At 36.3% G+C, this 17,398-nt stretch overlaps 1 protein-coding gene across 2 annotated transcripts in view; it reads left to right on the forward strand.

Moving 5' to 3' along the window:
• UBR1 (ubiquitin protein ligase E3 component n-recognin 1) overlaps positions 1–17,398 on the forward strand; it is a 142,893-nt gene that overhangs the window by 3,808 nt on the left and 121,687 nt on the right. For both annotated transcript variants that reach the window (XM_082735361.1, XM_082735362.1), the window contains exons 2-3: positions 10,481–10,737; positions 12,919–12,997. In XM_082735361.1, the coding sequence (XP_082591487.1) occupies positions 10,481–10,737; positions 12,919–12,997 (336 nt within the window). The remainder of the gene's footprint in view (positions 1–10,480; positions 10,738–12,918; positions 12,998–17,398) is intronic.

Raw genomic sequence — 17,398 nt, forward strand, 5'->3', positions numbered from 1 at the left:
TAGCTAATGGTGGTTTTTACTAGAGAGACATCACTAGAGATAGAGAAAAGTGGATAGATTTGAGAGAGATTTTGCAGGTATGGTAGAAGCAAAAAGGTTTGCTAATGGATTAGGCATGAGGATAAAAGGGAAGAAGCGAATGACATCGGGATCCTCAGTTTTTGGTTTAATCATTCATGGCCATAGTTGTGTCATATTCTGAGAGAAAGAACCAGGTTTGGAGAGGGGGAAAGAAGGGAGGCTGATCAAGAATTTTCTTATCCCTGTCTCATGACATTTCTGTAATAGCTCTTGAACACAAACAACTCTGTCTCCACTCCACCTCTCTAGTCCTAGCCACCATCTGTTGCCTAGGCAACTGGAGTGGCCTCTTAACTGGTCTCTTCGCTTCCATTTCTGCCCTCTTCCAGTTTATTTTCCACAGATCAACCAGAGTAATCTTTTTAAAACTAATTCAGATCATGTCAGCCTCCTGACTAAATCCTTCAGTGACTTCCCATTTTACTTAGAATAAAATCTAAACTCATTACAAGTCTTTCAAGATCCTGCATGATCTGGCTCCTGCATCTCCCCCCATTTCCTGTTATTTCTTGTCATTTACTGTTAGCCACGTTGGCCTGTTAGTTTCTAAAACAAGCACAAGATCTGTCTTGCTCTAGGGCCTGTGCCTTTGCTTGCTGTTCTTTTTCCCAAGAGTGTTTTTCCTCTGCTTTTTCTTGATGCTTACCCAGTCTAAAAGATGGGTTCTTCTTATCCTTTTGTGTGTACGCACCCTATTTATTTCCTTTATTGTACTTATTACAATCTGTAATTACTGTGTTGTCTTTATTATTTAAATATCTGTCTGTCTCACCAGAATGCAAACTTTATGAAGCCAAGGATCATGTCTGACTTTCCATTGATATATCCCAGTATGTGTTTGAAATAGTAGATATTTATGTACTCTTAATGAATAACTGAGAATCAACATTAGGGATTTATTTTAACAAGATTGGTGGTGATTGGGGGAAGGAGTTGTGGAGGGAGGATGGGAAGAGAAATGAGGAGGCATACTAGGGTAGTAGCTAACATTGGGGTCTAGGCTGAAGGTGGGGTATAGGAAAAGCCAAAATAGGAATTCTGTGGAGAATTGGTGGGATCTGAGTTATTAAAAGTTATGATGTTGACATAAATGGAAGAACTGAACATTATGGTCCGTAAGGGCTTTTGGAGTTTGAGAACATGGAGGCACATCAGATTTTGTGATGATAGAGCTGGTTAGAGGAGCCTCTGTGCATTCCTGGAGCACCCTTTTCATATTCCTGTTGTACACAGCATGTCTCAGGCTGTCCTGAGCATTACCTGTTTGCTGTCTGTCTTTCTAGACAATAAACTCCTTGAGCATGAGCTATTCTTGTTCATAACTGTATCTCCAGTACCTAACACATTGTTTCAGAATTTTTATTGAATGCATGCATGAATGAGTGAATGAGAAGACAATAACCGAGGTGGAGTGGAGGTGAAGGTAATAGGAGTTGAGGAGGTTAAGAGAAAATGAGGCTGAAAGGTTTAAAGTTGAAAAGGGAATTTAAAAAAATTAACATTATCAAGTTAGATTTAAGTACAATAAAATTCTTCCATTTTAAGTGTTTTGGTTGATGAGTTTTGATGAATGTATACGCCTGTGTAACTATTACTAAATTGGAGTATAGAACATTTCCATTACTCCCAAAGGTATATTATCTCCAAATGGGATTTTGGTTTTTTTTTTAAGTTTAATATTAATAATAATCATGCAATAATCATGAAAATCAAGGAAAAATTTGTCTACAATCTCATATGTGTACTGGATCTTTAAAATATAAAAATTTAGGGGCACCTGGGTGGCTCAGTGGGTTAAGCCTCTGCCTTCAGCCCAGGTCATGATCCCAGAGTCCTGGGATCGAGCCCTGAGTCAGGCTCTCTGCTCAGCAGGGAGCCTGTTTCCCTTCCTCTCTCTCTGCCTGCCTCTCTGCCTACTTGTGATCTGTCAAATAAATAAATAAAATCTTAAAAAAAAAAATATATATATATATAAATTTATTTTGATAGTTGACCTTAAAATACTGAGATGGGGCACCTGGTTGGCTTAGTTGATGGAGCATGAGACTCTTGATCTCAGGGTTGTGAGTTTGAGCCTCATGATGGGTGTACAAATTACTTAAAAAAATGAAAATCTTTGAAAAGTGAGTAAAATACTAAGATACAAAAGAAGGAACATGAAGTTATATATTATTTTCAGTAGTGGTGCTATTTCTTAGAAATTGCAATCTATATCATTTTAGGCCAGAGCACAGCTTTCTATACCAAAGGCATACTTATAATGAGAAAACTAGGATGGAAAACCAAGGTCTCTTGAGTCCTGACTGAAGTGCTTTGTCACCAGATCATAGCAGAGCCTAGTGTGTGTGTTGTTTTTTCATCATTATCTCCTTATTTCTGTTGTGGACAGCTAAGGAAAATTCTGATTTTCAGTATCAGACTCTATAGCCTTAATTATGAAGTTGAGGTATAAAATTGCAGATTACAGTGATAGATTCAATCCCACTACCTTTAATAGTCTAGGGAAGAATAGTAATTTAGTGTGGATAAGCTGGTGCTGAAGATGGACTGCTTTTGTTTAATAACAGACATTTTTCTGCAAATAAAGAGGTTTTTGTCTTCAATACTGCATGTGGAGACTGTGGGTAGATATGTGTGTAAATCAGTGGTGCAGGATGAACCAATGCAGTGTCCTGACCATTCTCTCTTCATGTGTGCTGGCCTTGAGGGTTATCTCAGATTTCCCTTGCAATCATTTTACCCATTTCTCTACAGGTGCTAATTGTACACCGTGCTCTGTGAAAGTTTTCTTTAAGCTTTTAACTCATTGCCTCGGGTGACTTAAGGCAAAATATTAAAACTCTGTAGTCCCAGGTGATTTACTGTGAACTCCTTCATGTTCTTTTAAGGTATTCTGAGTTAACATGCCTTCTGTTGAAGAAACAATTGTTATTTGATGAGTTTGGTTTTTTAAAAGCATTTGGTACAGCTTTTTTTTTTTTTTTTTTTTTTTTTTGGTGTTAAGTTGTACCCTGTAATACGCTAAGTGCTTACAGAAATATGCTGTACTAAATAAATGTTACCGAATGACTCTAGGAGAGTTATTGTGTTTCCCTAAGTGCCTACTTGCTATCCGGGAGTGATATAGGACCGGTCCAGGATGGAGTCTGTTGTTAATCACTTGACTATAATAATTCTCCTTCTAATAGTTTACTTAATGCCATTCTTCAGAACAAAGTCTATTTGACCTGTTTGGAGGAGTGGGGCTTAACCACTTAACTGTGTCTTTATGGATTACTTTTAAAAATCCCTTTGAACTTTTGGTATTTATGGGTAAGCTAAAATGACTTGGGAACAGGAAGAAAAACCTGTTGATTTATCCATTTATTTTTATATGCACACATACGCTACCTTGTAGTCTAAGAAAGGATTTTAGTCCATATTCAAATATACTAAACACAGTAGAAATATGAGATGTTGGGGCACCTGGGTGGCTCAGTGGGTAAAGCCGCTGCCTTCAGCTCAGGTCATGATCTCAGGGTCCTGGGATCGAGTCCCGCATCGGGCTCTCTGCGGGGGAGCCTGCTTCCTCCTCTCTCTCTCTCTCTGCCTCTCTGCCTACTTGTGATCTTTCTCTGTCAAATAAATAAATAAAATCTTTAAAAAAAAAAAAAGAAAGAAATATGAGATGTTTATTCCACAGTTTAGGAAAGCAGAATTCATTGTTCCAAAGATTTCAAGGAGAGCTTAGAAAATTGGAGCATGAACCTATGATCAGAGAAGAAAAAGGAAGAGAATGACTTGGGGACAGAATGCTTTCAGAAACTAAATTTTGACAGTATGCTTGTGTATTATCTTAAAAGAGAGGGGCCTTTTTCGTCACATGATTCTATATTTGACCCTAGCTTCTTTTATCAGTGCCGTGAAAGCATAGTATACTTACTTATCGTATTTACGAACAACACAAAGCTGGCAGGGATAAGAAATACGTTATAGGACACATATACAAAATATCTCCTTAGTCTGAACATTGCCTCAGAACTAACAAAGTGAAATTCAATTGGGGTGAAAGTACAGCCTTATACCTCGGATTAGGTATTTGTGTATTGGACCAGGTTTGTCATATGTGATTGTCCTAAGGGTTTTACTTGTCCACAAACTCACTAAGTCATGATATGATATGGCTGCCAAAAAAAAGAATGTGACCTTTTTGAGTGGTTAAGTACCCTGGATAAGGAAGGTAAGAAATAGTCCCACTTCTCTATACAGAGGCACATTGTGCATGTTCCATAAAAGAGTAATCAACATAGAGAGTAGTCTAAATACCGTGGCATTAGGGATAACCGAATGTCATTTCTGGGGATAAACAGATTTCTTTAGTTTCTGTGTTCCAGTGTAGCTCCAGAATAGAGACTGATGGGAGACTTAATAGTTATCTTCATTTATTTGAAAGGTTGTTTGATGAAAGAGCAGAGTATATCATATGGATTATTTCAGGCAGTATAGGATAAAAATTATAGGAGAGTAGATTTTGGTTTAATTATGAGCTGTAAGGATGGACTTTGGCTGAAAGGAAGTGTTCAGATAGGCTTAGGGAACTAATTATCAGATATGTTATAGATAGTGTTCCTCACGGGGTAAGCAGTTGAGCTAGGGGTTTTGCTGTTATTGTTTGCTTGTTTTTATGAAACTTTATGAATCTGTCCAATAGTATTACAAGAAAACTTTGTGTAACCAAAAGATTTCTTGATGGATGGAGATACTCCAATTACACTCATCTAGTACTTGTTAGGAACAATCCTAGAGCCTCTAGATTTTGTTACTACTTTAAAACAGAAGAGCTGGGAAAAGAGTTTCAGGGAATCAGAAGCCTCATGGATGTTAGCAGTTGTCTAAGGATGTGTAAGTTGTGGTTTGAACAAAAGGAACGTTTTAAAAGTACATTTCCTTTTTCAGAATGATGTTCCCAAACAGGGATCCAAGTCCCTAGGTCAGAGTTGAGAACATATCTTAATCTCCATGGGGATGAGAAAAATGTTTGGAATGTTTGGGAATTTAAATGTTGTGAGAACTTGTTTTTACAGAACAATTAAGAAAATCCTCTCTGAACTCTAAATTTGAAAAAAAAAAAAAAATTCCCCCCTCTGGACATTGAAATTAAAGATGCTTAATTTTATTCTTATCTGAAGTGGGTAAAAATACTAAAAACAACCAAATAAATAAATAAGAAAGTCAAATCTATTCCAGTCACCAGTAATTCCTAAACATGTCACCAGTAAAATACATGCTGTGTAGTTTTTCTTATCTGGAAAAAAAGACAAATCTTAGTTGAAAAAGATTTTTCTTAGATGTAGCAGTCATTTAGGAAAAAGTCTTCATGAAAGAGTGAAATTATACTTTATCTCCTTTAAGAATTCTATAGTTTTAGAAGGTTTAATGTCAATCAATATTTGCTTTCTTCTCTCTAGCAAAAAATCTGTAACATTCAGCAAAGACTGAGAACATTTTTTTTTTCTTTTAAGGCTTTATTTATTTATTTATTTAGAAAGAGGGAATGTCGGGGGAGGGGGCAGAAGGAGAGGGAGAGACTCTCAAGCAGACTCCTCACTGAGCATGGAGCCTGATGTGGGGCTTAACTCCACAACTCTGAGATCATGACCTGAACTGAAATCAAGAGTCAGATGCTTAACCAGGTGCCCCAAGAGAACTTTTATTAAGTATTTGTGGTGGTGATACAGGGATTTATTTAAAAGGCAGTATTCCTCACCTCAGGGAATTTATAGCCTGGGTGAAGAGGCTATGTGTATGCAGATGAAAATAACTAATGTAGGTACTGAATAAGTACCTCCTTCAGTAAGTGCTGTATTTGAGTTACAGGGGAGAGAAATTGTTTAGGCTGATCAGTATAGTAGTCAGAGAGGAGTGCCTTGAGTTTGATGGACCTTAAGGAATAGTGGGGATGGAAGGATGGAGAGCTAGTGGTAAGATCACTGAAGAGGGCCTTAAAGGCATCAACACCCAGACATTCTGGCCAAATCAACCAACAGTATGAAGATAACATTTCAAAGTATTATTTCACACGGTGATGCCTGGGTGGCTCAATTTGTTAAGCATCTGCCTTCAGTTTAGGCCATGATCTTGGGGTCCTGGGATTGAGTCCCACATCACGCTCCTTTTTCAGTAGGGAGTCTGCTTCTACCTCTGCCTCCTGCTCCCCCTGCTTGTGTGCACGCTCTCTCTGACAAATTAAATAAATAAAATATTTTTAAAAATAAGAATAAAATATTAGTTCACACCAAGATATGTAATGACAGAGATAGAATTTAAGAATATTTAGTAGTAAACAGGAGTGTTAGGCAGTTGTTAGTGAATACACTTCATTTGGAGGAAGGAAATAAAAGGAAGGCAAAACTATGTTTCTTGTTTTGTTTTATGATTAAAATGAAATTGATTGGTCTTAAAGGTAAATTCAGATGTACTGTGTGCTTATATTTGGTTGAGTACAATGAGCACTGAACTCTAGGAGTTAGGATACCTAACTTCTGTTCCTGACTATATTAATTGGTTATTCGATCTTGGAAAAGACAGTTTATTTCTCTCTGTGACTCAGTTTTTTTCATCTCTAAAATGAGAGACTTGAACTAGAAGATCCCTCAGGTTTCAGTGACTGTCAAATTTTTCATGTTCTTCAAAGTATTCTTCAAAAACTTCAACTGATTTTGTGCCTTCCATAATTAGATATTACAGAAAATTTTTTTGTTTGGTATATAGCGGTAAATAAACAGGCCTTTTTTCATTTAGTACTTTTTGGAGAAAAGAACCTTAGGTGTACAATAGAACATTAGATATTCTTTACTTTATAGTTACAGTTGCTAGATTTGTGGAGGAAACAAGTTGTTGGTCTGTGCATACCCTAGAAAAGTTTGGGAGTTAGAATACTGGAAGATATAATTGTTTTTTTAAAAAAGTTTTAGTAAAATATTTTTACAATTAAAAAATTCCCCCCAAATATGGAAACTGTTACTAAGAATATTATTCATATTAGGTAAGCAAATGTACAGTTTCTGTGAAAATATGCTAAACTCTTATTACCAACTGCTGTTAACATTTTGGTGTATATTGTTCCTGATTTTTTCCCCTCATGTAAAATATTTAGCCAAAATGAGATTTTATATACGCTGCTTTGTAACCTGCTTTACCAAACTGTATACTATTAATGACTTTCTGTATTAGTAAATAATCATCTTCAGTATCAGTTCTTTTTTTCTTTTTATTTTGAACTCATTTTGGACTTACAGAAAACTTGCAACAATAGTATTAACAGTTCTCTTATATCCTTCACACCTGCATTCCCTAATGTTAGCATCTTGCATAACCATAATATAACTATCAGGGACAGAAAATTAGTATTGATAGTAATTAGTATTAGTAATTAGTATTGATAGTAACTAAACTATAGACCTTATTTGAATTATAATAGTTTTCCCACTGACATTAAATATTTTTCTGTTCCAGGATCCTATCTAGGATCTCACATTAAATTTAGTTATTTCTCCTTCGTTGCCTCCAGTCTGTAATAGAGTCTTACTTTCTCCATAATCTTCAAGTTTGTAACAGCATCTTGTTCTTGCCTTATTTTTCACGACCTTGACATTTTTGAAGAATATTGAACAATTATTTTGTAGAATGTTCCTCAGTTTGGATTGATGTTTTCTCATGATTATAATGAGGTTACGTATTTTGGGGAAAAATAACACAAAAGTGGTACCATAGCCTTCTCAGTGTATCATATTAAGGGATTCTTGGTATCATTATTCTTATTACTGGTGATATTTATGTTAATCACTTGGTTAAGTTGGTATCTGCAGAGTTTCTCTACTTTAAAGTTATTACCTTTTCCCCTTATAGTTAATAAATGTCTTTGAGGAGATATTCTGAGACTATTTGACATCACTTTTTTTTTAGGATTTTTTTTTTTTATTTTTAAGTAACCTTGCACTCCACATGGAGCTCCAACTTAACAACCCCAGGATCAGGAATCACATGCTTAATCAATAAAATCTTTTTTTTTTTTTTTTTAAGATTTTGGTTATTTATTTGACAAAGAGCTAGAGAGCAGGCAGAGCGAGAGGGAGAGACAGGCCTTCCGCTGAGCAGGGAGTCTGATTCGGAGCTCTATCCTAGGACCCTGGGATCATGACCCAAGCCAAAGGTGGATGCTTAACCGACTGAGCCACCCAGGCACCCCAATAAATAAAATCTTTAAAAATTTTTTTTCCTCTCTTCTACTTTGCAGTAAACCCCTGGGAACCACTGTGCAGTACTCCATCTTGATATAGTTGTGCCTTTTCCTGAATGTTCTATAAATGGAATCATAAAGTATATAGCTTTTAAATTTTAAAATTACTTTTAGAATATAATTTTAATGTGTACAAATACAAAATTATTTATAAATACCAGTTTTTACTAACTATGAGACACCCATGAAATACCATTAACACCAGAGAGCCAGCCCATTTCACATGAATAATACTAATTTAACTAGAAGGACGTTAAGTGCAACTAAATTGTCCGTGTTGAGTTGATAGTAGAGATCTCACGCACTCAACCTTCTGTTCATTTAAGCTTGCTCTTACTGAGTGCCATTGAAAATTGTTCAGGCTGGTCTGGTTGGATGGTTTAGGGTAATCATACCTCACATTTAAGCCCAAATGGCCAGTGAGTAATCCCCAAATGTCTTTTTTAACAGGGCATTTTTTGAAAGCTGTTTTGTTTGAAGCAAGTAAGAGTGGAATGGTGGTGTTACTGAAACCTGCATGTAGTGTCTATGAAACCCACATTTAATGGGAATCAGGAATTTGGCACAGAGATGAGCTCTGCTCAGTTTACACAGATGATGTCACTATGAACATGTACCCATTTGCTAAGAGGCAGTACGTAGCCTTTTGAGTTAGACTGTTTTTACAATAATAGATTTTGATGTTGCATGTATGTAACTTCTTATTTTTTTAAGAATTTATTTATTTATTTGACAGATCATCAGTAGGGCAGAGAGGCAGGTGGAGGGGGAGGGGAAGCAAACTCCCTGCTGAGCAGAGAGCCTGATGTGGGGCTCTGTCCCAGGACCCCGAGATCATGACCTGAGCTGAAGGCAGTCTTAATCCGCTGAGCTACCCAGGTGCCCCAGTAACTTCTTATTCTTATTGTTGAGCAGTATTCCATGGTTTGGCTGTAATAGTTTGTTTCTAATTCACCAGTTGAAGGACCATTGAGTCATTTCTGTATTTTGGCAGTTTAAAGCTGCTACTGTAACATTCATGTATACTTTCTTGTGTGAACTTAAGTTTTCATTTCTTAGGTAGGTACTTTTTTTAGAATTTGATTGCTGCGTCATACAGTAAGTATATGTTTAACTCTAAAGAAACTACCAAACTCTTTTGTAAGGTGACTATACCATTTTCAGTTTCTACCAGCATTTTCCTTTTCCAGTTTAATGTATCCTGTTGGTACTTGGTATTGTCAGGTTTTTTTTTATAATTCTTTATTCTTTAATTTCTTTTCAGTGTACCAGAATTCATTTTTTATGCACCAGTATTGTCAGTTTTTTAATTTTTTATCTACACCTTAATATAATAGGGTATGGAGGGGTATCTCACTGTCATTTTAATTTGTCATTTTAATTTAATGACTTATGATGGTGAGCATGTTTTCATGTACAAATAAGCCATCTGAAATAGTTTCCTTTATTTATTTTTTAAGTTTTTAAAAATCTTTAAAAGGTTTTTAAGGGGGAATGAGAGAGGGGGAAGCAGGCTCTCTGCTCGCCCAGTGTGGGCTTGATCCCAGGACCCTGTGATCATGACCTAAGCTGAAGGCAGAAGCTTAACCCACTGAGCCACCCAGGCGCCCCTGAAATAGTTTCTTTTAAAGAGCAGAAGGGTTTAGGTTTACCTTTTGGTGAGTCTAATTTATCCATTTTCTTTTATGTTTAGTGCTTTTGGCATTCTAAAAGCTCTTTTGCATTCATTCATTTTGATCTCTCAGTAAATGTTATGGTTCCTTAAAACAATTAAACTAAGAGTGTGAGAAATGCTTTGTCTCTACAGCACCTGACTGGTAATAGAATTGTCTTCACAGACAAGGAGTTGCCCATTCTAAGAGGGAAGGGTAATTCTCATCCATTATAGCTTTTCTTTCTTTTTCCAGTTGTATATGGTATGTGGGCAACCACTTACTTCCAAGGCTATTTTTTTTTATTACCCAGTTTGCTTTTACCCACTTTGCTTTTGTATTGGTGAGGGATAAAATAATATATTGTTAATCACTTTCTCTGAAATTACAGAATTGTGCCAATATTTGTCCCCCAATATCTTCAAGGGGAAATTTATAACAGTCTAATTTTCATTTTCTTTTCTTTCAGTGGTGGGATCAGCAAGTTGATTTTTATACTACTTTCTTGCACTATTTGGCCCAATTGGTGCCAGAAATTTATTCTGCCGAAATGGACCCAGACTTGGAAAAGCAGGAGGAGAGTATACAAATGTCCATATTCACTCCACTGGAGTGGTACTTATTTGGAGAAGATCCAGATATTTGCTTAGAGAAATTGAAGCACAGTGGAGCTTTTCAGCTCTGTGGGAAGGTTTTCAAAAGTGGAGAGACAACATATTCTTGTAGGTAAGAATTAGAAATTTACAGGATTGGTTACAGTTTCTGTTTTGGTATTTTGTACTTATGATGTATTTTATTGCTTACTACTTTTTATAATATACTTAATCATACTTAATTTCCTTTTGTTATGCACTTATAAATTTGTTTCTGCTTGTATAGCTTGTTTTTGATTATATGACTTGGACAATTGTCTCACTTTTTGTTCTCTAAAAGTACTTAAAGTGATGAACTTTTGTGTTGCTTATAATATAGTCCACATACTCTTATTTGAAACCCTGGGGCTGGGTGTATTCCAGAGTTCTGAACACTTTCCCAGCAGTGTCAAGGCAGGATCCTATCATCAAACATAGCATTTCTATAAGAAATCTATGAATATTCACAACAAGTAGTATAAATAAAGTCTGCAGTCTCATGTCATTTCAGGTCAGTTTTTGCTACCAAGTGAGATTTGGTGTCAAGGGACTGTGGGCCTGTAGGAACAGTTGTAATTCAGTTGAGTAGAAAAGGCTAGTAGTAGGGAAACTAGAAGCAGCTTTAGGCTTTTTGTCCTTTCTAAGAGCAGGTGTCTTAAACATCAGGGTAGCACAGAGAACATTTTTACTCCCTACTCCTGCCTGATGTTTTCATCTTTTACATCTTAGCTGTACTCTAGTTTTAGTGGAGTGTTTTTTCCCTCTTTACTAGAGGTAGTTAAGGTTAGGAGTGAATTTTTAGGCTTCATAAATTCAGAGAATTGTTTTTGGCTTCACTATAATTCTAGGTTTGACTGGTTTATTTAGTTAACAGTTGTTGAGTATCGCCCTCGACCCGCAAGGACGACAAGAAGCCCCAGTTCAGATGCATCTTCTCTCTCTTTATTTCCGCAAGTCTACACACTTATATACACTTACATGACCAATCAGCGAGCAGGGTACAGGAGGGAGTGAATCAGGCTGTGCACCTAAACGAACAACTTCGCTAGCAACCAATGCTGTTTACTTCCTCTTTGGGCGTTCCGCTTAGTCTCACGAGGCAATCCTAACCTGGCAACTAGGCAGGTGCCATCTTTTAATGGCAGAGGCCGCCCTGGCCAGGGGCCTGCCTCCGACAGTTGAGCACACAGTATCTTTATCCTTTCTTTTCTCAGGAAAAAGTCAGCTTTTGTATCTTGTGTACTATTTTACTACATACGTAGTAAGGTTTGTTTATCTTCTTATATATATTTTAGCTGAAGCCCAATCAGTCTCAGCTAAAGTGTGATAGATATTTATAGATCTCGCTTCTCTAAAAGTCTCATGGAGGCATTTTAAACAACTGGGGAAATGGTACTAGCATCTAGTGGATAGAGGACAGGGTTGCTCCTGAAGCATCCTGTAGTGCACAGTACAGTCTCCTCTATCCCCAGTAAGTAATTACCCAGTTCGGAATGTCAGTACTGCTGAGGTTGAGAAATTCTGCTCTAAATATGTCAGTAGATCATATATATTTTCAAGAGTATAATTAGGCAATCTTTATTTCCTAATAACCTTTAAAATTATTTTTTAAACTTGCTAGTGACATTTCTTCAACTCTTCAAAATCAGATATTTTAAAAATTTCTTTTGCACTTTTCACCAGTTTACGTTGCTCTTAATGTTTTTCTGGAAATGTTAAATAAGATAGTGACTTCTTAGAGTTACTATTAAGGAAGAGATTAGAGAGATTGAATTTTTTTGTTCATTCTATAAATATTAATCGAATACCTGTTAGGTGCCCAGCACTGTTCTAGGTGCTTAGGACATAACAATATACAAAATGAAGAAACAATCCTGCCATTACGCTGCTTACATTCTAATAAATTTTGTCTTTATCCAAGCCTCATTTACCAGTGAACAGTCAGTGTTTGTAAAAAAATATATGTTTATAAAGGCAGGAGGGTAAGATGATGACAGTTCATGGAAAAAACAGCTAGTCATTTGTCATAAAACTAATTTTGATTTGCAACTTAACAGTCTGAAATCAGGTAAAAGCTCAAAATATTGAGGATGACTTAAGAAGCAAAACCAATTGTAAGTATTCAAATATGGCTAAAATTATTTGGAATTTAGTGTTTGAAACATTTTCATATTCAGCTTGTACACCACACAGGAAACTCATTCACATTGTATTAACACCTTAAACATCATTGGTGTCCTCTAAATTTTGGAATCTAATTTTTAATTTTTTTCAGGGACTGTGCAATTGACCCAACATGTGTACTCTGTATGGACTGCTTCCAGAATAGTGTTCATAAAAATCATCGTTATAAGGTATGAAAATAGATCCATAATATCTCTAGATTAGCAGGAACCTGGTGGCCATCTAGTCTGAATTCCTACCAGTACTTGAAATCCTGCTGTAATAGCTCTGATATGTGAACCTTTAGTTCTGGTTAAATATCATTTGATAGGAGATCTACTACCTCAAGAGGCAGCCCTTTGTATAATTTTTTCGTGAGATATATCATGTTTATACAAGATATTGTATAAAGCATATGAACACTTAGAGAATAACTATGATGCAAACATCTGTATAACCACTACTTAGGTCAAGAATAGGCATTGTCAGCTCTCAGAGGCGTCCTTTTTATCCCTTCTACATCAGTCTTTCTCTCTCCCATTGTGATAACCTTTCTCCAGTGTTGTGTGATAATGGTTTCCTTGATTTCTCTCTTAGTTTATCACCCAAATCACATTGAATAGTTTTATCTATTTTTGAGCTTTGTATAGACAGAGTCATGCTATATCTTTTTCTTGTTGAGTATTATGTCTAATAACTATAGTTTGTCCAGTGACTTTCAAGTATTCAATAATCCATGTTGTCTCTATTCATTGTACCATATATGTGGATTGTTTCTAGTTTGGGACTGTTATGAACAGTTGTGCTGTGAACATTCTTATTTGTGTATTTTGGTACACATATCCAGTAGTTTACCTAAAGTACAGATCTGGAATAGAATTCTGGGTTCTTGGGTATGTGAATCATTAGTTATAATAAATAATGTCACATTGTTTTCCTAAGTGTGTATACTAATTTATAGTCTCTCCAGCACTGTGTGAAAGTTCCCATTGCTGCATATTCTTGGAAGAGTTGGTCTTGTCAGTCATTTTAATTTTAGCCAGTATGGGGGTCTATAATAGTATCACATTGTGGTCTTAATTTTCCTAATTACTAATGAGGTTGAGGGGTTTTTTCCTTACTTGTTACATTTTTAGACAACTTTGTTATTTTGAGCTGAAATGTGTTTCTCACATATTTGTATTGGTTCTATACTTTGTATACTCTGGGCTTAGACAGATGTTGATTTTATTGATGGTTCTCCTTAACATCCTGTTAAATATGCTAAGGTCCTATATAAATGTATATAACATCTTAAAGGTATATATGTGTATTCTATAGAGTTGAAAGCACTATTCATGTTATGAGACTGGCCTCAACATTACTACTTCTATTTCAGGAGGTGATGGGCTATTGATAAAGATTATAAGTATTATTAGAATAAATAGATAGAGGAACCTATGATATAATGTGGTTAAAATGTTTTCCCAAGATTGCAAAGCTAATTGCTGATGAGATTTATAAAGTTAAGCATTTGTTAACTTTATTCCATATTTCCATATTTTCTTATCACCTCCGTTAATTATAGTATTGCTTATGCTGGAAAGCCAAAGAAAGAATGCCGGAAGTAGAGACATGAGAAAGTTGTTAATTTCTTCTCATTTTTATTGTGGGAGACTAATGATCTCCCAGAGATGCTAAAAGTCTTAAGACCAAAGTTTTCCAGTTCCTCAGACTTAAAGACTTCTAAGTTTATGCTTTCTAAACTTTGGGATCTTGGGGGTCAGTACAGTTTGCAAAAGCTTTGAATGAGACATAGGGTTTTCAATTTTTCTTTGGCTAATTAAGCTGAGTTTTAATTTTAAAAAGGACACATGGACAGCAACCAAATATACCTGCCATTTCCTATAATTTTATAAAGGAAAAAGACATTTTAATTCCAGGAAAGTAGGATAATCCCAGAATAAAGACCAGTCCTTTAAGTTGTATCCATGTAGCTCTGTGAAAGAGCTCACTACATTTCTTCCTTTTCTGGTTTTTCTGTAGAATAGTAAAAACTTGGTTGTTAAATTTTGGGAACCTTTTCACCAGGCTATCTTCAAGTTTTTAAAGCTTACCAGTTTACATCATCACCACAAAGCACTCTTTTAAATGGAGCATACCTAGGTTTGCCATCTTGAGGTTTTGCAGAGCTCATCTTACAGAAGAAGGTGCTTACATTGACTTACTCAGGAACCTTTGAGTCATCCGAAGGATGGGGTGTTTTATGCCTAATAAAAGATGATGTCTAAAAGCTTTAAAAAATATTACCCATCGGGGTGCCTGGGTGGCTCAGTGGGTTAAAGCCTCTGCCTTCGGTCAAGATCCCAGGGTCCTGGGATTGAGCCCCACATCAGGCTCTCTGCTCAGCAGAGGGCCTGCTTCCTCCTCTTTCTCTGCCTACTTGTGATCTCTGTCAAATAAATAAATAAAATCTTTTTAAAAAATATTACCCATCAAATGTGAGTATGAAGGGAACAGAACACTTTTTTTTTTTTTTAAAGATTTTATTTATTTATTTGACAGGCAGAGATTACAAGTAGGCAGAGAGGCAGGCAGAGAAAGAGAGGAAGAAGCAGGCTCCCCACTGAGCAGAGAGCCCGATGTGGGGCTCGATCCCAGGACCCTGGGATCATGACCTAAGATGAAGGCAGAGGCTTTAACCCACTGAGCCACCCAGGTGCCCCCGAACACTTTTGATGAGAGAATCAATTGATAGACTCTCTCTGACATACCTGTATATGTGGTGAAATTTCTAAAGAAAAGCAAGTGAATGACTAATAAGCATACTACAGGTGAGTGGTAATTTCTAGGGCAGGTAAGAGAATGGGATTCTGGAGGATTGCACAGGCAGTTTCAGCAGTATTAATATTCTCTTGGGTTGGGTGCTGGGTTCATGGGTGTTCATTTCATTGCTTCACTTTATAACTTACCTGTAACTTACCTTACTGTGTATATCTTTTGTGTAATAAAACACTTCATAGAAGAAAACAGCCATTAAAAAAAAAAAAAGAAAAAGATTGGAAGAAATAAGAAGGGGTATCTGTTGCTCCATAGAACACAAAGAAGAGTAATAATAGGGGACAGACCAAAGATTGGATACTGTGAAGAAGACAGAACCAAGAAAAACTTTTAGTGGCAGGGTAGTCCAAGCAACTTGAGAACAATAAAATAACAAAGTTGAAATTTTGAACTGTTTATTCTGCTGTGTGAATGTGACTGACTCTTCATGATCTCTAGGTTCTCCATAGTTTATCCCTTAACGTACAATGTGACTATAGTTGATAACACTGTACTGTGTAGTTGAAATCTGTTGAAAGAGTACAACTTAAATGCTTGTACACACATTTAAAAAAGTAAATATAAAAAAAGAATATACTGCCGTACTATTTTTTTAAAATAACCTGAAGCTAACCTGTGCATTTTCTCTTCAAATACCCACTGTTAAAGATTATTTTTGAATAGTAGATGTTTCCTTTATTGAAAGCAAGGAAAATGAGTTACAACCAACAATATTATAGGCATGCCTGATTTTATAGCGCTTTACTTAATTGTGTTTTGCAGATACCATGCTTTTTATACTTGAAAGTTTGTGGCAATCCTGTGTCAAGTCTGTTGGTACTATTTTTCCAACAGCATTTGTTCAGTCCATGTCTCTGTGTTACATTTTGGTAATCTTGTGATATTTCAGACTTTTTCATTATTATTACATTTGTTATGGTGATCAGTGACTGACCTTTGCTATAACTATTATAATTGTTTGGGGCTGTCATGAATCGTACCCATCCATATAAGACAGCAAACTTAGTTTATAAAGGTTGTATGTGTTTTGACTGCTCTACTGACTGCCTATTCCCCTCTCTCTCACTCTCCTCAGGCCTCCCTATTCCCTGAGACCCAAATGTATTGAAATTATGCCATTTAATAACCCTGCAGTAGCCTCTAAGGTTCAAGTGAAAGGAAGAGTCACATATCTTTTACTTTTAATCAAAAGCTAGAGATGGTTAAGCTTAGTGGGGAAGGCATGGTGAAAGCTGAGTTGGGCTGAAAGCTAGATCTTTTATGCCAGTTAGCTAAGTTCTTAAAAGAAATTAAAAGTGCTACTGCAGTGAACACATGAATGATTAGAAAGCAAACAGCCTTATTGCTGATAGGAAAAAGACTGAGGGATCTGGATAGAAGGTCAGATCAACCACAACAGTCCCTTAAGCCAGCCTAATCCAGAGCAAGACTGTAATGCTCTTCAATTCTGTAAAGGCTGAGAGAAGTGAAAAAGCTACTGAAGAAAAGTCGGAACCTAGCAGAGGTTGGTTTAGGGGAAAAAGCCATCTCTGTAACATAAATTACGAGGTGAAGAGCTAAGTACTGATGTAGAAGCTGCAAGTTCTCCAGGAGATCTCGGGGAGATCATTAATGAAGGTGGCTCCACTCAACAACAAATCTTCAGTGTAGACAAAACATCTTTGTATTGGAAGAAGATGCCATCTAGGACTTCAATAGCCAGAGAGAAGTCATTGCCTGGCTTCAAAAATTCGAAAGATATGCTGACTTTTTTGTTACGAGCTAATGCAGCT

This window comes from Mustela nivalis (genome assembly GCF_964662115.1).
Source record: "Mustela nivalis genome assembly, chromosome: 6".
In the NCBI taxonomy this organism is placed as follows: Eukaryota; Metazoa; Chordata; class Mammalia; order Carnivora; family Mustelidae; genus Mustela; species Mustela nivalis.